The following is a 21,420-nucleotide window of genomic DNA, read 5'->3' as shown; positions in this document are numbered from 1 at the left end:
AAGCATAATAAGTTCATTTCTTTGGTAGTTTTTCATAATGACTTGAAGGGAAAAGTTTTCTTTCAAAGAAATGAATGAAAGTCACATTGATAATGAAACACTCATTCTGTTTCCATTTGGCCTTTTTATTCATCAAAACAAAAGTTGACTGCGTGTCCACACACGCACACGCGCACACACACACTCACACTCACACACACCTCGGCTGCATCGTCACAGTATTTCTATTCAACGCTGGACCTTTTAGTCCACCTCTCTACATAGCGTGTACATCAGAAACAGGGCTGCAGGACCAACCGTTATAGTTGAAAACACAATGTCAACAAATAATAAAGGTACAGAGTTACAGAGTCACGTGCAGTTTGTTTACCAGCAGATACAGTGTTCAGTCTACAGTCGGTTCAGCTAGGCAGCTTCAGCCAGACGCACAGAAATAACTCTCTGAGACAAAACCACATTAAAAAAAGGAGACGAAGAAGAGTACGGCTGAAACATTGTGGATGGTGAACGCAACACTGCTGCTGGAGGCCGCTTGACCTCAAAGAACAAAGACTACACGCAGCAGAGCTCACAGCCAACATGTAACTAGCTCTCGTTTACCCTCAAAAATATATTAAAAAAGAGGAAAATGAAGGTTATGGACCTCCAAGTCCACCTCAAGCCCCCAAAATCTGACCTCACCAACAGCCAGAGACCCGCCCACCATCATCCCCATCGGCCAATCAGCACGCTGATCAAGAATCCTGACCTGAATTTAAAATCCACAGAAAACGTACGACACAAAGAGGACACATCAAAGGGAACAAGACTCGTGGAGTTACTTCTCTTTTTATCAAACACCTTCAAGACTCACAAATCCAGCTTTTGTATGTTTATTTCTTTTTTTTTTAAGCTCTCCAAAGCTGTACACTGATGCCACACAATGATTCTCGCTCGGTCACAGAAGTAGAAAGTCAGGAGTTTGTAGTTTCTTCTGCATTATAAATAACCCTTAAAGAAGGATTTCAGGATGGATAATAAAAAATAAAATAAAAAAGAGAACACATAATTCATGATCTTTACAAACTTCATGATTATTCCTCGCGTGTTCTCACGAGAAGGTTTTGTCCCGATGGTGACGTTTAGAGGAAAGGTCAGAGGTCACGATTACAGTCCAAACTACGGTAACTTGTGACTCGGTGGTCATCAAGTTGATGAAAATAAAACTAGTTCAATATTTTCAGCTCTGGTTTTATTTTGGAGACACATTGTGGTTCGTTTATTCTGTGATTGGCCGACACTCTGCTCTTCCGGATGACATCATTACGTGACGTAATCGCATAAATTACGCAAAAACGTACAATGCTTATAAATATATAAACAAGGGTAATAGCAGAATAAATGTCAGCCGTGTGTTTGATATGTTGGGTTTATCGTTTTGCCTTCACTCAAGGTCCACTTACTAGCTTTTTACTGGAGCCTTCACCTGCATCTCTCAGTCTTCATCAGCGGATACAAATTTTCTAAACTGACACTTCTGTCACGAATTATCTTTCGGCAAATTCCATCGCTGGATGACGACCAAGAGATGCAGCTGAAAGTTCCGGGGGGGGAAAAAAGCTAGTAAGTGACCCTTGAGTTAAGATTATTTTGTCAGTTCTTTCAGGGAACAGTAGTTTTAAGCGCTTTTCTTTCTCCCTTCAGTGCCCTTTTTCATGTGGGGTTGAAGAAGGAGGCGCTGGGTGTCCGTCCACCTGAGAGCTGCTGTTGCGTTGGTTTGGACAAATAAAAAAACATTTGACATTTACAGTCAAATCCAAAGATTCGTCTCCAGCCAGTTTATGTTCGGTGATTCTGACCTCTGACCTTCCACCCCCCCGCTGCCATCAGGACAACACGACAGTAGAAATACGGAGGAAACATGAGCGCTGTGTGTGGAGCTAACAGCTTTACAACAAAAACACAACTAAATGACTAGAAAACGAGACATGAAAAAGGAAAAAAAAGGTATCAGTGGCCATTTTTAAATATTAGCATGGTGGCTAATCACTAGCTAATTTGATAAATCTAGGAAGGCTAAGGAGCCAACTGTTAGTAGGTGAATTAGCGGCTTAGCAGGCTAATTAGCTAGTTGTTGGTAAGTGAATTACACTATTTTGTGGGCTTGTTAGCAGCCCGTCGTTAACGCTAATTAGTTTGTGTGACGATCGCTTTAAAACTGTAGTACAAGTAGCCCGATTACTACCAAGTTGTTTTATGAGCTAATTAGCATGCTAGGAGACTAATTAGCAACACTTTTGGGTGGGTTCATTCCCAGATCATTTGTAGGCTAATAAATCAACTGTTAGCAGGTGAATATACATGTTGCTTACAAGCTAGTTGCAAACTAGACTGTTTGAAAGGTTATTAGGCTAATTGGCAAGACTTTTGTTGGATAATTCAAACTACTTTTAGCCTAATTAGCACCCTGCTGTTAAGCTAATTAGCAACCTCGTTGTGGGCTAGTAAGCAAGACGTTTGGGTTCCATGTCCTTGACCGTTTGTAGGTTTATTCTGACGGTTGTTAGCCTAGTTAGCAGCCTGTTAGGCTAATTGGCAAGACTTTTGGTTCGATAATTCGCACAACTGTTAGCCCAATTAGCACATGATCACGGGCAAATTAGGAGCATTTTGCTATGCTAATTAGCAAGACTTCTCTGAATGGTTGTTGGATAATTAGCACCCTGGCGGTGAGCTAACTAGCATCCTGTTGGTCACCCAAAACAGGAAGATGGCTACTTCAGATGAATGGCTAACTAGCGGGTGTCGAAGACCAAATTTCCATCTGTCAGGAGACTTGTAGCAAGTAGCTGAGAGCTAATTAGCGGGCCGTTAGTAGCGCGGCGCTCTGCTAGCTCAGGACGGCGCCGGGCGGTGATGGTAGTGGTGGTGCGTCAGACGGGACGCGTTGATCCCATGAGGTTTGAGTCTGCTCAGGTGGAATGATGCAGGAAGTTTTAGTTAATCTCAATTAATCTCTTTTATAAACAAAAAAATCCTCTAAAAATGACACTAACTCAGTCCTGTTCATACTGGAATCATCATCATGAGCAGGCGTCCATATATGCTGGAGGTCTTGATTAGTCGGCTTCACTGCTTCCACGGGGTTCCATTTAGTCTTCAGTAGAAGAAGAGGAGGAGGGGGGGGGGAGATATTTTAGAGGAGGGGGGGAGGGAGTTGGGAGGTGTGGAGGTCGTGGGCTGTGGATTCTGAGGTATCAGTCCTTTCTGACCTTCTTGTTCCTGGGAGATCTCCGCAGAACGTCGTCCTCCAACTTCTACAGAGGAGACACGGAATTTTAAGGTTTAAATTCATCCCAAAACATTTACAGACAAACGTTTCAGCTCCATCCGAGTTCTTGAACAGTAGAAAATAACAGCAGAGAAGACATTAACGTTAAACGTCATTTAAATGTGAGAATCAAACTAATATCGGGACGAGAGTCGCCCTCAAATGTGACGTGTTACAGTTGTAAACTGCAAGTTTTAAATGCCATCATGACCTCATCCCGTCAGCATGGGGTCAGTTTAATAATTAATATTGAATACTTTAATATCAACAGGGTACGTCGGCTCTGCAGGAGATGGCGGCTGGAAAACCGGTAAATCTAAAACGTTGTGTTTGTATGTTGTGGAGCTAAAATCCAGCAGTTTTCACGTCATGCTTGTTAGTTCTGGTCTGTAAGCATCACCAAAAAGAGGGAAGAAAACTCCAAACAAATGCATCATTACACTTATATTAGTCTTTATATTGTCTCCTCACATCGTCAGACGTCGCCTCCTTCTCTGCATCCTCGTCCTCGTTTTCTGCAGGACTTTCCTCTCCGTCACTCTTCTCTTCTGCAGCTGAAAGAAGAAAAAGATTTAAAGTCAGTGAGACTGACGGTGACAGACAGGTGAGCTCAGTTTCCTGAAGTCTAGATGTCATAGATACCTGGACTGCTCTTCTCTGCCTCTTCAGCCTCTTCAGCCTTCTCTTCCTCTTCTTCCTCGTCCTCGTCCTCCTCCTTCACGTCCTCCTTCACGTCGGGCTGAGCTTCGTCGGTCTTCTTGTACTCTGCTGCCGGCGTCTCTGTGCTCTTCTTCTGCAGAACAAAAATGGGTAAAACTCTTCAGTTCGATCCTCAGACTCAGAGCCTCTCAAACCGTTTCAGTGGAGAATCTTCACCTTAAAAATTAACCAAAGATTTTAGCTGCTTCCATCTATTTAATACTAAAACTGAACCAGATAACTATATTTGCATTTTGTCTGTCAGGCAGCAAAAAGTGCACTTGGAGAAACTTGTTAATTTGCTGCATCAGAGTAGATTATTAAATAGATTAAGTAAAGTATCTCAAATTTAAGTGCAGTTCTTAATTAAAATGTTTGTTCGTTTGTGAGGATGTTTCACGAGAACACAGACGTCTAAACTACAGAAACACAACTATCACACAAACACGTGAAGCTACTCTATCGGCAGCAGTCACCAGGTTTGGGCGTCCGGCTTCGTTAAACTCTTCCTGTAAACTGCTGAGACTCAACTGACCCTGATCTGATCCTGAAGACCTCTGTGAAAGTCACACACACACACACACACAGACACACCACACACACACACACACACACACACCACACACACACACCAGACTGAGACATCAGGCCGGAGGACGGTTCAGAGAACAATCCAGGTACATTAACCTGGCATCTCTGAACTTTAAGTCAGCTCGTCTCTGCATTTCCCTCGAGGTATAAAGACTCCCGTACCCAGTGTGTGTGTGTGTGTGTGAGTTACCTTGCCGGTGCAGCAGAAGACGATGATGAGGACGACTGGTAAAGCTACGGTGAGGACATAGACGACCCAGAGCCAGGGGCGCTCCTCTGCAGCGCTCATCATCTGAGTAGCCAAACCGGGCTGCAACAACACAAAGAATAAAACATTCAACACATGGATACCGTAACACACGGCCAACAGGTTTTAAATGTTGTCCGGGTTACCGATAATATGGTGAGAGAGACCGGACACCAAAGCCGTTATCTGTTCTCTCTTCAAAACCACCAGACCTCATTCACAAAAACACAGATTTAACCTCTCAGAAGACCCGTTTCTAGTCTACTGCTGCCTCCATTAGTTAGTTAGTGTTATTGTGTGACTTTAAGTGTAATAAAGAGTTAGTTCAGATTCACTCAATAACAGACTGAGGCAGCAGTAGAGCAGCAGCTCATGTGTTCTGAGAGGTTAAATTAGTGTTTCAGTGAATGTAGTCTGGTGTCTTTGTAGAGAGAATAGATAACATAAGTCTGTCTGACAGTATAGTGTACACTTATACTGATGAAAAATGTAATGTATAATCATCACCACACCATTGAAAGTATACTCTACTTCCATACAGTAGTTGACTAGAGAGAGGTCGACGCAAATGCATATATACACATTTACATTTTTTTAATGATCTCATGATTGTTTTAATTATTTAGTCATACGTAAATTTGCTTTAATCTTTTTTGTTTTTGTCATGATTTCATTTGATATTTTTCCTTTCAGTCATAAATGTCTAAACTAAATTACTTTTACTTACATTCTTCCATCTCTAATTTAGTTTTAATTTCTTCGTTTAAAGCTGCTTTATAGTCATTTGTTCTATTTTTAATAGCTGTATTTATATTCGACCCAACAAATGAATCAGCTCCAGTTCACCCACATCAGCGGCGCCCTCTGCAGCCTTCTTCAGCCCCCAGCCGTCAGCGGCCCAGCGCTCGGCGGTGCTGCGGTCGTCGGTGATGAAGAAGTTGTCGAAGAAGATGTCGGAGGTCATGGACCAGAGCTCCAGGCCCACGGCGCTGAACGGAGTCATCCGGAACGGCTGCAGGTCCTCGAAGAACACCGGATTGGGGACCTTCCTCGGCTTCCAGACGCCCTGAGGACAGAATAAAATGAACCCGATTAAGTCTCACGTATTATGAAGAATGCGTACTGACCAGCCTTTTTATGATAAAGTATGCGTACTGACCAGCCTTCTTTATGATAAAGTATGCGTACTGACCAGCCTTCTTTATGATAAAGTATGCGTACTGACCAGCCTTCTTGATGATAAAGTATGCGTACTGACCAGCCTTCTTTATGGTAAAGTATGCGTACTGACCAGCCTTCTTTATGATAAAGTATGCGTACTGACCAGCCTTCTTTATGGTAAAGTATGCGTACTGACCAGCCTTCTTTATGGTAAAGTATGCGTACTGACCAGCCTTCTTTATGATAAAGTATGCGTACTGACCAGCCTTCTTTATGATAAAGTATGCGTACTGACCAGCCTTCTTGATGATAAAGTATGCGTACTGACCAGCCTTCTTTATGATAAAGTATGCGTACTGACCAGCCTTCTTGATGATAAAGTATGCGTACTGACCAGCCTTCTTTATGGTAAAGTATGCGTACTGACCAGCCTTCTTTATGATAAAGTATGCGTACTGACCAGTCTTCTTTATGGTAAAGTATGCATACTGACCAGTCTTCTTTATGGTAAAGTATGCATACTGACCAGTCTTCTTTATGGTAAAGTATGCGTACTGACCAGCCTTCTTTATGGTAAAGTATGCGTACTGACCAGCCTTCTTTATGGTAAAGTATGCGTACTGACCGGTCTTTATGGTAAAGTATGCGTACTGACCAGCCTTCTTTATGGTAAAGTATGCGTACTGACCAGCCTTCTTTATGGTAAAGTATGCGTACTGACCAGTCTTCTTTATGGTAAAGTATGCGTACTGACCAGCCTTCTTGATGATAACGTATGCGTACTGACCAGCCTTCTTTATGATAAAGTATGCGTACTGACCAGCCTTCTTGATGATAAAGTATGCGTACTGACCAGCCTTCTGTATGATAAAGTATGCGGACTGACCAGCCTTCTTTATGGTAAAGTATGCGTACTGACCAGCCTTCTTGATGATAAAGTATGCGGACTGACCAGCCTTCTTTATGGTAAAGTATGCATACTGACCAGTCTTCTTTATGGTAAAGTATGCGGACTGACCAGCCTTCTTTATGGTAAAGTATGCGTACTGACCAGCCTTCTTGATGATAAAGTATGCGTACTGACCAGCCTTCTTTATGATAAAGTATGCGGACTGACCAGCCTTCTTGATGATAAAGTATGCGGACTGACCAGTCTTCTGTATGATAAAGTATGCGTACTGACCAGCCTTCTTGATGATAAAGTATGCGGACTGACCAGCCTTCTTTATGGTAAAGTATGCGTACTGACCAGCCTTCTTGATGATAAAGTATGCGTACTGACTAGCCTTCTTGATGATAAAGTATGCGTACTGACCAGTCTTCTGTATGATAAAGTATGCGTACTGACCAGTCTTCTGTATGATGAAGTATAACAGAACATATTTATAAACTTGTGTGTTCTTAAACACAAATTTTATCTTATAAATTAACCTGATTATCGCCCATCGGTCCAGACACAGCTGCACCTTAACGCCTTACTACAGGTTGCGAGGTTACAAACTCACCTGGTAGTTGGGGTTGTCGATCATGGGTGGCTTCCATTTGCCCTTGTGGTTGGGGTTGTCGATCATCGGCCGTTTCCAGGCGCCGCAACCGGGGGCGGTCTCACAGGCGGGGTTTGGGACCTGAGGGGCCTCCCATTCGCCGTCCATGTCCTCGTCCCTGACAGGTGGGAAGCACAGACAGACAGGTGAGCATGGGGTATAGAGTCCTACTTAAAATCAGCCAATCGGAGGTCGTCATGTCGCGACTCTCACCAGTCTTCAGGTTTGACGGCGTCGGGGTCTCCGATGTACTCGGGCTCGTCATCCAGCCAGCCGTCTGGCTTCACTGCATCTTCATCTGGAATCTGAGCAGGAGCGTCCTCATCCCTGCAGACAAGACACACAAATACATGCAAGTATAAATAAATGCATACACACAACCACACAGATTAGTCACAGATTACAACAGCAATCCGTCAGATAATCTCAGACTCTCAGCCTGCTATGAATAATCAAACAATTCGTAACCCTTTTCAGCGAAATATCCTGTTTTCAAATGCATACTGACCAGTCTTCTGTATTATAAAAGTATGCATACTGACTAGTCTTCTGTATTACTCAGCATGTATACTGACCAGTCTTCTGTATTACTCAGCATGTATACTGACCAGCCTTCTATATTACTCAGCATGTATACTGACTAGTCTTCTACATTACTCAGCATGTATACTGACTAGTCTTCTACATTACTCAGCATGTATACTGACCAGCCTTCTATATTACTCAGCATGTATACTGACCAGCCTTCTATATTACTCAGCATGTATACTGACCAGCCTTCTATATTACTCAGCATGTATACTGACCAGTCTTCGGGCTTGGTGGCGGCCGGGTCCTGGATCTTGGGCCTCTCGTCCCAGTCCTCTGGCTTCTGGTCGTCGGGGTCCTCGATCTCAGCGGCGGGGTTCACAGCAGGGGTCATGTCCGTCAGCAGGCTGCCGCTGTTCACCACCGTCTGATCCACCAGCACCTCAAAGGTGTTGTCAGGGTTCACCACTGGGGGGCGACACAGAGGTGAGGAGTTACACACCTGAACGCTGATTAATGCGTGTCCTACCTAGAAAGTCCTACCCAGCATGTACAGGTGTGTCTTACCCAGTGTGTACAGGTGAGTTTTCTTGTCGGTGTAGTACGTCCTCAGGTCGGAGTCAGGTTTCTTGGCGTGTTTCTCTTCGTACTCTCCAGTTTTGGGGTTTTTGTGTCTGAAGATGAAGTGCAGTTTGTATTCTTCTCCACATTTGTCGGGTCCGAACATGATGGTGTACGGAGTTTTATCCCCGAACAGGTCCTGAAGACACACAAAGGGACATGTTTAGAGTCTGAAGAATCTCTTATTCAACTCTAATATTAAAATCATTCAACAGTAAATACAAATATGTGTTAAAGTAGAGCAACAGCAGCCTGTACAGATGTGTAATGAGTCAAACTGACCAGGTTGAGGTCGGGAGTCTGACTCAGCAGCTTCACGTAGGCGCCGCCGCAGTCAATACCGGCCTGGAAGTTCACCTCGTACCTGAGAACACAGGACGGATATGTTAAGAGATGAGAGCGATGAAGAACACCCGACAGGTGAGAGAAGTCGTGGAGAGCTTCGTCTTCTTCTTACTGGACGATGAGGGGCTTGGTGTCGAAGGTGAAAGGTCGCAGCAGCTGAGCGGAGATGGCGTGATGTTTGGCTCGAGTCTTCAGGACCAGACCTTTATCACCGGAGAGCTTACTGTCCTTCATCTCCTCCACGGCCCATTTACCTGGAGATTACATCATCACCATCACCATCGTCATCATCATCACGCAAACTAATCAAAAACTAGTTTGATGGTTGAAGTCATTTTTACTCCAGTTTAACCGATTACAACAGTAAAATACTGTTTTTACATGAATAATATTACTATTTTTTTATTTATATATATTTTTCTATATATATATAAAAATATAAAATAGTACAAGAGTCACAGTTTGAATATTAAACTACATTTTACTGATTATACTGAAGGAAGTTTTTATTGTAACAGAGTATTTTTACTGTGGTTATTTGTACCTTAACTGAAGTAACGGAAGTGAATACTTCATCACTGCATGTACTTCATGTGAGGACAATAACACAGTATTTGTATTTGTGTACTTACCGTCGTACTTTGCGATGTCTTCGTCAGCTTCCTCCTTCTTGGCGCTTGACAGCACCCACCTGTAAGCACACAGGTGAGTTCAGTAACAAACACACCTGGTCAGAGACGACCAGCAGGTCTCACATCTCAAAGAAACTCCTGAGACAATAACATCTTTATTATTTTAAATAAAGATAAAACACTCACCCGTCTAATGTCCCTCGGTCAAAAGACTCGGCGATGAAATGTTCCCCCATCGGCTCTGGAGCCTTGTAGGTCACCTGAAGAAGAGGAGGAAGAAAGGTGTTCATGGTGGAGCGACAAACAAAAGGAAAGATTTTAAAAATACATTTTGAGGACAGAAGCTACTTGTTTTCTGTGTGGTGTGAGCTTAGTGCATCAGTACTCCATCTTACCTTGGGTATCGGAGGAGTTTTGGGTGTGGGAGGAGCCTCCTCATCCTGAACGTCTCCCTCTAGCTCCTCCTCCTCCTCCTCCTCTCTTCCAGCTAGACCCAGATCCAGCTCGTCCTCCACGTCCACCTCGTCCCCCAGAACGTCCTCCATCAGGTCCTCAGCCTGAGAAACAGGAGCCAAGCTGAGGCAGAGGAGGCCAACGGCCAGAAGAAGAACCAACAACCCGACCTTCTGATCCATAGTCTGGAGGGAGGAGACGAGGAGGGAGGAGACGAGGGAGTGAGCACATCGGTTTGTTTTTACCTCATGTTGTGTTTATGTTTCACAAACGTTCACGTCTCTACAGACTTTTATATAAATAACTATTTCATCACAAACTGTGACAACACACACACACACATTAACACAGACACACACACACACACGTTGTCCGGGTGACGGACCAGCACTCACGGGACACGCAACCTTAATGAGATTACACCCCTGAGGGATTACTGCAGCGCAGCACCCCACAACACACACACACGGTCAATTTACTCTGCAGCACATTAACACTGAGAGGCTGCAGATTACTCATTACACACACACACATATACATATATATATATATACACATATATACATATATATATATACATATATATACATATATATATATACATATATACATATACATATATACATATATATACATATATATATATACATATATACATATACATATATACATATATATACATATATATATATATATATACACACACACACACACACACTGTTTACAGGTAAATAACAGAGCTAACTTTATAAACTGAGCAGTTAATTTTCCCATCGTCATAAACAATTAAATCCATTTATTATCTTTAAACATTAATTCAGTCGCAACAGAACTTCACATAATTATTGTTACCGTCAACCGAGGGTCCATTTTTGGGAAAACAACCATTTAAATGTTCCCAGGAAGGATATTATGTAATTACATTATTATATCTATTACCAACATTTCGTACATCGCTAGAACTAAGATTTCGTTATGTTTGTTTTTACATTTATAGTTTCTACATTTCTTAAAATAGGCTCAGAATCAACTTGTTGTAGTAAATCTTATTTCATATTTTTCACTTTCAGAAAAAATAAAACCGCAAAATAATTAAATATTTTATTTTATTGAATTAATTATTTTTCATCCAACTGAAATACAGGATGTGCACAAAATATGTTTAAAGTTTAAAAGTGATTTGTGTTCGGGGAACAAATCAAATCTATTAAATAAAAGCTGCGTTATGAACATCAGCTCCTCTCTGTGAATAAGAAGTCAATAATCCTTCAGATCTCTTTGTGTGTTAACCTGCTGCTAATCAGATTAGCCTGCAGCGGGATTAGCATGCCCGGCTAACAGAGTGCGACTACCAGCGCTAGCTGTTAGCTTAGCATTAAAGCCGCCTGGCTGGCGCTCACAGACGCCGTCAGCAAAAAGCTTCACAGTGAAAATATAAAAAATGTAAAACTGTAACAGGAAATATGTGAATCAATAAGTTGATTAATCATTTTAAATGCACATTTTAAGAACAAACTAAGTAAATTGTCATCTAAAAACAGAATAAATTGCTTTTATTTCATTACAAATGTTATCTTTGTGTAAAAGACATCACCTTTCAGCTCATCAGGATCAGTCTGGCGGCTTCTTTTATATTTATTATACCGCAATTAAATTACATAAAAATGATTACGAGATTTTCTTTAAATCAATCAAACAGGATGACTTATTGGGGACTACTTTCAGTGGCGGATGAATCCACTTGTTGGAGTCCTGTATGAGTGATTGGGTCAATACAGATGCATTTTTACTTCATCATGTTTGCAGACACAACCTCTTAGAAGCTCTCTGATTGGCCGATAACAGCCGTCCATCTCCTCTCTGAAGGTCTGGATCTTACAGTTAATCTGATATTAGGAGTACGTGGAGTCTGCTGATCAACGTCTGATAACAGAACTGGTTCTGATGGAGGAGACGCGGTGGTTTGGAGGACGACTCAAATGTCCCAACAGGACGGACGGGTTACTATTTAAACTGGAATCAGTGAATATAAACACTGAATGATTGACTGGAGCTTCTCAACTACCAATGTGTGACTCATCTGTTTCCATGTGAGACCAGATGATTTTAATAACTCTTCTTCTTCTTGATTATATATAAATTCTCGGTCTGAACGGTGAAATCTGAGGGATTTCTGACACCAACAAATAACTGATATTATTATAAAAAACAATTTTTTATTTAAAATATTAACATTTTTAAAAAGTGTTCCAAACAATGAACAAATGTCACAATGAAAAATTAAATAAACTTCCAAAGAAATCTATTGTTACAGAAACTCATCAGAAACAACCAATTACGATGTTTACCAAGCTGATTTTTAACACAAATAATTATTTACTTCTCGGCGTTTGTCATAAAATGCAGATTCAGCGACGTCACTGAACGTGTGGATTTATTTGGTGTCCGTGCAGCGACGTAAGTCTAAATATCTTTACATCCGTTAGTCAGACTGTGTCTGTATCTTATTAAAACTAATCTTTAAATAAGTACATTTCTTAGCATGAGAGCTTATAAACTTTAACCGTTTGTATTTGAATAAATTCAACGTCAGAGCCGGTGCGACACAGCAGGTTGAGCCGGATTCACCCGAGAGACCGGCTCACCGTGATGTCATCAATCACATCATTAGAGAATGTTTATGAACACATGAATGTGTCACACGGTTGCGACTCTAAAAGGGGCGGAGCTTTAACCAAAATTCATTACTGCTTCTCACAACTGTTGTTTCTTGTCCTTGAATCTCTGCCAAATGTCTCAGAATGAATCCAAACAGGTTCGTTTTAAAAAGGACAACTTGTCCTGAACACATCAAGAGGATCCCTGATGAGGACTTCAGACCACAAGGTACATATTTATTAAATACAGGCAGACATTAAACTGTCTTCTACTTACTGTGTAGGACCTGTGTAGGATGTGTAAAGTTACATTAATAACTACTTAAATACTATAATTTAAACAAAAACATCCACATAAATGTCCCTTGACAGCATTTGAGTTGGAGCGTTTTTATTAATTTAATAAGCATCTCAAATTGATGGTACTAGTTTGTTTCAACAATGCTCTACATTGAATGCATGTTTACAATGAAACACTATTAAATGGTAAAATATAAAGAAAGAAAACAAAGCCATTAAAGGCTGTCCTGTTTCATCCGAAATAACACATCTATAGACGTCTTGTGCATCATTTTATTAGATTTATTTCCTCCATTTTTAAAAGTGAATGATTGATCACGATGATTTGACAGGTTGAAAATAATCAATGGTTAACATCACCATACGTACATATATATATATATATATATATATATATATATATATGAGATGAAGATTATTTATATATATATATTATATTATATTGGTTTCCACAAAAAAAAAATGCCTCACATATTTGATAGATTTAAAAACGTAAATCAGTTTTTAATGTTTCTGATTGACATTTAGCTGCAAGTTTGGTTCTGCGAGAGCGATGAAGCTAACAAGCTAACATGCTAACTGACCTCTTGACACTTCACTCATTCATTTGTTCTGACAGCTCGTCGTTTTTACACCTTTACCTTAAAATTATCATTTACATTTATGTTCCAGTACCGGCTCATTTAAATCGCTTCAGTGTCCTCAGAGGATCAACCTTTTCTCCGTTAGGCCAACGCAGCATGCTAACTAGCCTAGCTTAATTCACCTGTAGTTAATTAGCTCCAGTTAGCCACTCTAATGCTAACGGCGTGCTGGAGCCACGGAGCTTTTTGATTTTAACGGCTTTTAACGGACGTTATTTGAATAATTAGCGCACAGAGAGTATAAACAAACCGACAGTTTATCAGAAAACGCTACTCACGCGCTGTGTTTTCCCCGGGAATAAGTGCCGTTTATCGGTCTCTTTACTCACCTCCGTGCTCTCGGATGTAAACGACTGAGGAGCGTCACATGGGAGATTGGAGGAGCACAGGCCACCTCCCACCAACGTCGCTGATTGGCCAGCGGGAGGGAATGTTTGACGTTTCCTGTCAACTGTCAACAGCTGATTGGTCGAAAGGGGGGGGGGAATCTCGGTCGGACAAGACAGTTAGCCCCGCCCCCCCCTCCCAGAGCTGAACCTCGTGGACAGCGCTGATTGGTCGAGCCTTCAGAGGAAGTGCGCGCTGATTGGCTGATCAAAAAGGACTGCGCGATGAAGATTTCATGGGGAAAATACCAGAATCTTTAGCGCATTTATTTTATCGAAAACATTCTGTTCCTTTTTGCACTCAAATGAAAGTTTATATATTATGTAAAACCAACCATAATAGTATTAAAAATGAGGGTAAAGATGTCATCCATTTTGAACATGATGAATATAACACATTGTTTGTTAAATTATTGTATGTATGTGGTACATTTTACATAGATAAAAGCAAAATAACAAATGTTACACCCAATTACACTGGACAGCCTCACCGTGACAACAGGTTACCTTAAAACCACACATTAGTACATTTATTATTGTGTATTTCTTATAAATAGAGCCAGGCTAGCTGTTTCCCTCTGCTTACAGTCACTATGCTAAGCTAAGCTAACCCGAATGCTGCTTCCAGCTTTGTACTGAACACATATGACTTAAATCCATCTCATGAGCATTTTTCACCCCAAAAATGTCGCTTTAATTCTCTCAGCATTTCAGTGCAGAGCTGTTAGGAGTCATGTGACCCATGACGTCACCGGACCACATTTTTAACCAAGTAGCTGTTTCTATTTGGACAGTTTGTTGATAATGTGTCACCACTGAGTAAACATGACTTTTATTGTGAAGTCCACATTCATACGTCGCAGCTTCTCCTGAGATGAATCAGCTTCGTCACAGCGGAGTGATGTTGGCATTTCAGCATTTTTGATGAAACCTGATGACATTCACAGAAATATACCCCCCCCCCCCCCCATAACAAACCTACACCCCCAAAAATAGAAAGAAAATCATTTTAAATTTCCGTCTTTATTACAAGTCACAGATTGGATAGAAGTTTGGGATCATTTAAATAGTTTTATCTAAAGGATACAAAAGACAAACACAAGATTATAGCAATGCGTTCCAGTGCATCTTAAGAAAAGAAGAGGCGACTCGGGATGTGTTGCTGAAGCTTGAAGAGACGCTCAGTTTCTCATCTGAAGCCCAAAAACGGTGTTTTTGACAGAAGAGGTGACGTCATGGAGGAGTTGGAAGAAATGTTTTCTTTAATCCAACACATTCATAATAATCAATAACTGATGATGGATTTGTTCATTTGAAGGTGACTTAATATTCTTTCTGTTTTTAAGTCGTGAGTCTCATAAAACCATCGTTTAACTGGCTTTATTGTAGTTTGAGTTCTTTAGTTACTAGTTTGATTTTATTCTGGATTTTAAACCTTGTTCATCGTCTGAACACTTGAGGAATCATCGTTTAGAATTCGATGAAAAACATTTACATCATTTGAGGGAATAACTGAACCGAGGGAACAAACAAAGAGAAAATAATAATCCGAGGAAACAAAAGACGTCTTTACAGAGAAATACAAATTAAACTAGACTGTTGTTTCACCAAAAGAGTCAAAAAAGAGACAAACTGTAAAGAAAGAAAAGCCGCGAATCTCTCAAGACAGCAGAGGAAACTACAGTACTGTGGAGTACTTTAAAGTACTTTACAATATTATAGAGTACTGCTGAGTACATTAGAGTACTGTGGAGTACTTTAAAGTGTTGTAGAATATGTTGGAGTACTGTAGAATACATCAGAGTACTGTAGCATACTGTAGAGTACTGTAGAGTACATTAGAGTAATATATAGTACTGTAAAGTACTGCAATGTTAAAATGCTGTAGTATATAATAGCACTGTGCTGTAGAGTACCACGAAGTACATTAGAGTACTTTGAAGTACATTAAAGTACTGTTTAGTAGAGCAGAGTACAGTAGAGTACTGTGAAGTACATCAGAGTACTGTGAAGTAGAACAGAGTACAGTAGAGTACTGTGAAGTACATGAAAGTACTGTGAAGTACATCAGAGTACTGTGAAGTAGAACAGAGTACAGTAGAGTACTGTGAAGTACATGAAAGTACTGTGAAGTACATCAGAGTACTGTGAAGTAGAAAGGCCTCAGTTAACTTAGAATAAAACAACCTAAAAGACTTCTTTGAAACAGTGAAACATCAGCCGCGTCGTCAGTAGTTTCAAGGCCGAGGTTGCAGCAAAGGATTCTGGGTACTTTTGTCCGGGGCTCACTGCTCTTCGTCTTCGTTAAGGCAAACCTCTGAACAGCAGCTACAGACACACATCGACACACTGAGAGGGCATTCATATGGAAGTGTGTACATCTCTATGCATATACACGGTTACTGTGGGGGGGGGGGGGGGGGGGGGGTTGGTAGAAAGGTCCGGACCAACCGTCTGCAGATAAGAAAGAGGCCTTTGAGTCTTTGAGTCTTTGAAGCAGCAGGTTTCAGAGGACGTGGCGATTACCAGTGTTTTCAACATCTACCTTCCTGTATGTACACATAAATACAAGATTCTCAACCAACGGCATCGTCTGAGTCCAGTTTTTAGTCTGTGATCCGCGTGCAGCAGCGAGGTCCGGCCAGACGGAGGCGCTGTGGCACCACCGGTGTGGATCTGGTGAGGATCTGGTGACCGAGAGCCTCAGCGAGCTTCACTCTGCTTTCTTTATGAAGATCTGAGTCAGGAAAGACCAGAGAAACCGGTATGAGAACAGGGTCGGCACACAGCAGGCAGGTACATGATCCAGTTCAGACCAGTGTGAGGATGTAGAGCTCAACAGGGTTTAAAATACTTTAAATACAAAAGAAAAAAGAGCGCAAATAGAACTTTTAAAGATCCACAATCACATTGATACTTATTACAGATCATCGATGATCCATATTAACAGATACAGATCCCTTTGTTGATTTATTAGAGCAGCTGGTCTACAAAGATCCAGAATATTTTCGGCTTCTTTTCAACCATCCAAAAATCTCTGAAGTCAGTAAACCATCAAACATTCTAAATGTTATACTTTTACTTTGTTAAAGTAATTTATAGTGTTTTTTCTTCATAAAAACACAAAATTCAAATGATAATGAAATAATAGATTGTATTTTTATTGATTAAAATAAATCTCTTCATTATTATCTTTACTGATGTATAATAATGTGTTTAGAGCTCATAATTCATCTCTAATATCTGTTTTATATTCATGTGAAAACATCTTCAAACTACTGGATTTATTCAAGTTTATCACAAAAACTACATTTTACAGATTACATGTGAACACATCATGATAACGTTATAATGTAGCTTCAGCCAGTACTCATGTTCACTGAGCAGAGCCTGAAGGCATCATGATGTAACTGAAGTGAACCTCCGTTGGTTAGCCGTTAGCGGTGCTGCTAACGTTACTAGCTCTCCTCTGATTGGTTTAAACACTGATTGGTTGTTTACAAAGAAACATTATCAGAGATCAGAGACTAGAAACACAAGTTCTACCGAGTCAGTAAAACTTTATTTACACTGTGATGGTTAACGATTAAACTTTATTTACACTGTGATGGTTAACGATTAAACTTTATTTACACTGTGATGGTTAACGATTAAACTTTATTTACACTGTGATGGTTAACGATTAAACTTTATTTACACTGTGATGGTTAACGATTAAACTTTATTTACACTGTGATGGTTAACGATTAAACTTTATTTATACTGTGATGGTTAACGATAGGCCGTGTTATTAATCTGTGAGGGGGTCAGTACGGATCAACAACGGTCCGTTACACCACTTTTAAAAAGCCTCTCAGACTAAAGCATTCTTTAAAGGGTTAACATGGACACAGTTTCTCCTCAAAGAAAGGTCAAAGGTCAGGGGTCAGCCCTGCTCTTTGGTGAACTAATCCTTCACACCAGCACTACTTTGAGGGCAGTTTGCTTCCATTAAAACAAAAGATAATTAGACTCTTCCAGTTAATTTGGACTCTTTGATGTTTTTAAGGATTACGTTGTTTGGCTGAATGTGAATGTGCAGAGAAACCAGATGTTTAAGAAGTTCTTACCTCAACATCTGATCTTTCTCAAGAACCCTTTACACTTCATCACGGACCGCTGGAAGCATCTCCATAACCTCAGAAATATCTCATGAATCTCTTTCAAGTTCCATCAGGAAACCCCCTCAAGGATGCCTGGAATCCCATCAAACATTCATTTCCAGCACTACAAGAATCGTCCATAATACCCTCTGATTTTGAAGGATGCCTGGGACCACTGAAACCTCCTCAAGAATTCTTGTAGCCCGCCCCCCCCCCCCCCACCCAAAAAAACCTTGAAATCCTATTACACACTCCTAAAATGGCATTCCTAACAAGCCCTAGAGCCTGGTCTTTGAGACTTGAAGCCCTCTTTGAAGTCCCTGGGATCTTTTCAAGGACACCAGCACCCCATCATAAACAACCTTATGACAAATGATTCCTCTGAATGCACATTTGGAACACCCTAACAGCAAAACCTGCTAAAAGCACCTTAGCAACCCCCCAAAAAACAACCCCCCGGTCCCCCTCATGAACTGAACACTTTGGATCTCGACATAGAAGTTGGAACATCCTTGACAGTCAAAGTAATCAGGATCTGAGGATCCTTGGTACTCGATTAAACACAATCACAGCCTCAGTACCTGTTTGATCTCAATAACCTCCTCAGGCACCCCATCATGGATCCATGGAACATTAAGAAAGACAGTCCAAGAACCCCAACAGCATCCTCCAGTACTCAAACGTTATCGAGGCACATTGGAGGCCTATCAAGCACTTTTGTAACTTGTCAAAGTCCCTGGGACTTCTTCAAGAGCCTCTTGATCACTGAAATCCACTGAAGTCTCTCCAAGATGCTTTGAACTGCATCCAAGACCCGTTCAAGAACCCAGAAAACCTTTTTGAAACTTGTGCAGCCTTCGTAGACCTCCTCCAGAACCCCTCAAACCACCTCTGGAACCTCCAAACCCCTCTTTGGAACGCCTTTAAGATGTTGAATATCCTACTTACAACCAAGTTGGGTCACACTGGTTTTAATCTGGTTCCAGTCCAGGTGGTCTCACCTCGCTGAGGATCACCCAGACCGGTGAGTCCGTCAACACTGAGAGTCGCATGGCCTCCAGGGGCCCGAAGGTGGGGTCCACCTCCCCCTCCGCGATCCCGTTCTTGAACGTTCCTGAAAGAGATGAAGATCAATGAGCTCAATAAACCTGATGGACTAGAATCTGTGATGCTTTCTTGACCTTTGAGTACTTCACATAAGTACAGATTTGAGGTACTTTCTGTTCATGGCACTTTCTACTTCTACCCCACTACATGTATCTGAAAGCCTGGCTTACTTTACAAATTTAGATTTTTACATATAAAACATATTTATAAAATAGAACGTGTAGTTATAAATTAACCTCCCCAAAAGTTATCACAAGTAAAGCTGGAACCAGTAGTCCATTAATCCTTGAATCGTTAATCAATTAGTCCATTCATCAGTTAGTCCAGTGGTGCTCAAACTGTTTCTGTCGCGCCCTCTCTGGAGGAAGAACAATGTTCACGCCCCACCGCCCCAACCAAATGGAAGCACAATGGTCCATGTTGAGCTTTTATTGAAAAAACATTGTGTGACTCCTCCATCTGTGCTTTTTCAAATAATAGAATAAAGAAAATTGCAATCACTTTCAAGTAAAGCAGATCGCTCCATCAGACAAAAACAAATACAATGTGCAGTCACTTTGTTAGAACAATGCAAATAAAGTTCTATCTGTGCAAAAAAGAACTCATATTTGGCAAAAAATAGCTTATTGTTGCTGCAATTAACCTGTTTTGCACTGAATATCTTTTCAAAACAACAATAACGTGCAACCTGTGCAGAACAAAACCACGAGTGCAGATACATGTGAGCTAGGGCTGCAACTAACGATTATTTTAATAATCGATTAATCTGTCGATTATTTGTTCGATTAATCGATGAATCGGATAAAAATAAATAAATAAATAAATAAAAAGCATTCATTTCAGGACGCGTTCATCGTGTTTGGTGTGAACACACACTGTCCGCCATTAACCGTGGAAAAAATCAACTCTATTTCTGCTCAGTACGTGTTGTGGAAGTCCCAGATATCACGGACAGTTCAACGGCTTTCAGGTCGATAAGCCACGCCCCCTCTCCGGCCCGTCCAGCGCGATGCACGCGAATGAACACAAATAGTCCCCGCGATACCGGCCGCGTTCATCGCGGTGAAGAGGTGTGTTCCCACCAAACGCGATCTCGGGGACTATTTGCACGCGATGCACGCTAATACCGGCGGCGCGTATGACGCGAAAATAATAAAAATTGTATCGATTCGTTGTTGCAGCCCTAATGTGAGCCATCAGGTTTATCAGGAGCAGTGGCTGCAATGAGCTGCTTTCCACTACAAATCTTATTAAAACGGGGAGCAGACTCGATACAGCCTCTCAGTTCATGCTCAGTGTTGAGCTGAGATCTGTATTTAGTTTTGAAGGGGCAACAGCAGAAAAGCAGTGTACTTTGTACTTTTGTAATATGTGAAGTTCTCGATAAAGTTCTTGAAATAAAAAGATTCTGCATTTCCCCCTGCGCCCCACCTGTAATACCACTGCGCCCCACTAGAGGGACGCGCCCCGCAGGTTGAGAAATACTGAATTAGTCAATTGACAGAACATTTAAATATTTGGATGGTTGAAGACATTTTTCCAGTAAAAACATTTGTTGCTTCCAGATGTAATTAAGTTAATAAAGTGAATGTATTAATAATAATGTTAATGTGTTACTAACAATGTTAATAATGCCAATGTATGAGTAATACTTTTAATAATGTTAATGCATTAGTACTGTTAATGTTGAGTGATAATGTAAATGTATTAGTACTAATGTTAATGTGTACTGTTTGTTTAGTTTTAATGTTAACAATGTTAATGTAATAATAATGTTAACAATGTTGATGCTTTTGGAGCAGATGAAATGGTTATTATGGGTAATTGAGGCCATTAACTGATGTTTTTCTTTTGTTTTCTTGCATTCATTGGTTTTCCCGCCGGTGTTCAGTCTTATTGCAGCTCAGTGAAGGTTTCGGTGCGACTTCACCTCAACAGAGCAGTAATCTGAGGATTATCATGTCTGCAGTGATGCTTCCAGGTACGAGTGTGTGACCGCAATCCCAACAAAGAGCAGCGTCTGTGTGTGTGTGTGTTATTGTTTATCACGGGG

General features: G+C 41.0%; 2 protein-coding genes across 3 annotated transcripts in view; both read right to left on the bottom strand.

Annotated features, from left to right (window-relative positions):
• Positions 1 to 812: 812 nt before the first annotated feature.
• On the bottom strand, positions 813 to 14,093 carry canx (calnexin). Its single transcript, XM_079168179.1, has 15 exons — positions 14,011 to 14,093; positions 10,074 to 10,316; positions 9,865 to 9,938; positions 9,679 to 9,737; positions 9,159 to 9,300; positions 8,984 to 9,065; positions 8,648 to 8,840; positions 8,359 to 8,548; positions 7,766 to 7,879; positions 7,514 to 7,670; positions 5,698 to 5,913; positions 4,791 to 4,910; positions 3,953 to 4,103; positions 3,782 to 3,864; positions 813 to 3,296 (listed from the first exon to the last, which is right to left on the bottom strand). The coding sequence occupies exons 2-15, from the start codon at positions 10,311 to 10,313 to the stop codon at positions 3,237 to 3,239; spliced, it is 1,881 nt and encodes a 626-aa protein (XP_079024305.1). The 5' UTR covers positions 10,314 to 10,316; positions 14,011 to 14,093; the 3' UTR covers positions 813 to 3,236.
• Positions 14,094 to 15,134: 1,041 nt separating this feature from the next.
• Positions 15,135 to 21,420, bottom strand: part of LOC306701745 (alpha-1,3-mannosyl-glycoprotein 4-beta-N-acetylglucosaminyltransferase B) — a 62,521-nt gene continuing 56,235 nt past the window's right edge. The window contains exons 14-15 of one of the 2 annotated variants that reach the window (XM_079167141.1): positions 19,209 to 19,374; positions 15,135 to 16,855 (exon numbers count right to left, since the gene is read on the bottom strand). In XM_079167141.1, the coding sequence (XP_079023267.1) occupies positions 19,232 to 19,374 (143 nt within the window). In that variant the 3' untranslated portion in view covers positions 15,135 to 16,855; positions 19,209 to 19,231. The remainder of the gene's footprint in view (positions 16,856 to 19,208; positions 19,375 to 21,420) is intronic. The other variant, XM_079167142.1, reaches the window with a different exon arrangement.

This window comes from Pholis gunnellus, assembly GCF_910591455.1.
Source record: "Pholis gunnellus genome assembly, chromosome: 10".
Lineage (NCBI taxonomy): Eukaryota > Metazoa > Chordata > Actinopteri > Perciformes > Pholidae > Pholis > Pholis gunnellus.
The sequence above is the reverse complement of the archived record's forward strand: the minus strand, read 5'-3'. Positions and strand labels throughout refer to the sequence as shown.

Bases quoted from the DNA above. Each gene is read 5' to 3' on its own strand.
- canx (XM_079168179.1), bottom strand. From the start codon at position 10,313: ATGGATCAGAAGGTCGGGTTGTTGGTTCTTCTTCTGGCCGTTGGCCTC. The intron at 4,911-5,697 runs GTGGGTGAACTG...GTGTTGTTGCAG, and splicing joins CTGCAGAGGGCGCCGCTGAT to CCCGGTTTGGCTACTCAGAT. The intron at 3,865-3,952 runs GTATCTATGACA...TTCTTCTTTCAG, and splicing joins GGCAGAGAAGAGCAGTCCAG to CTGCAGAAGAGAAGAGTGAC.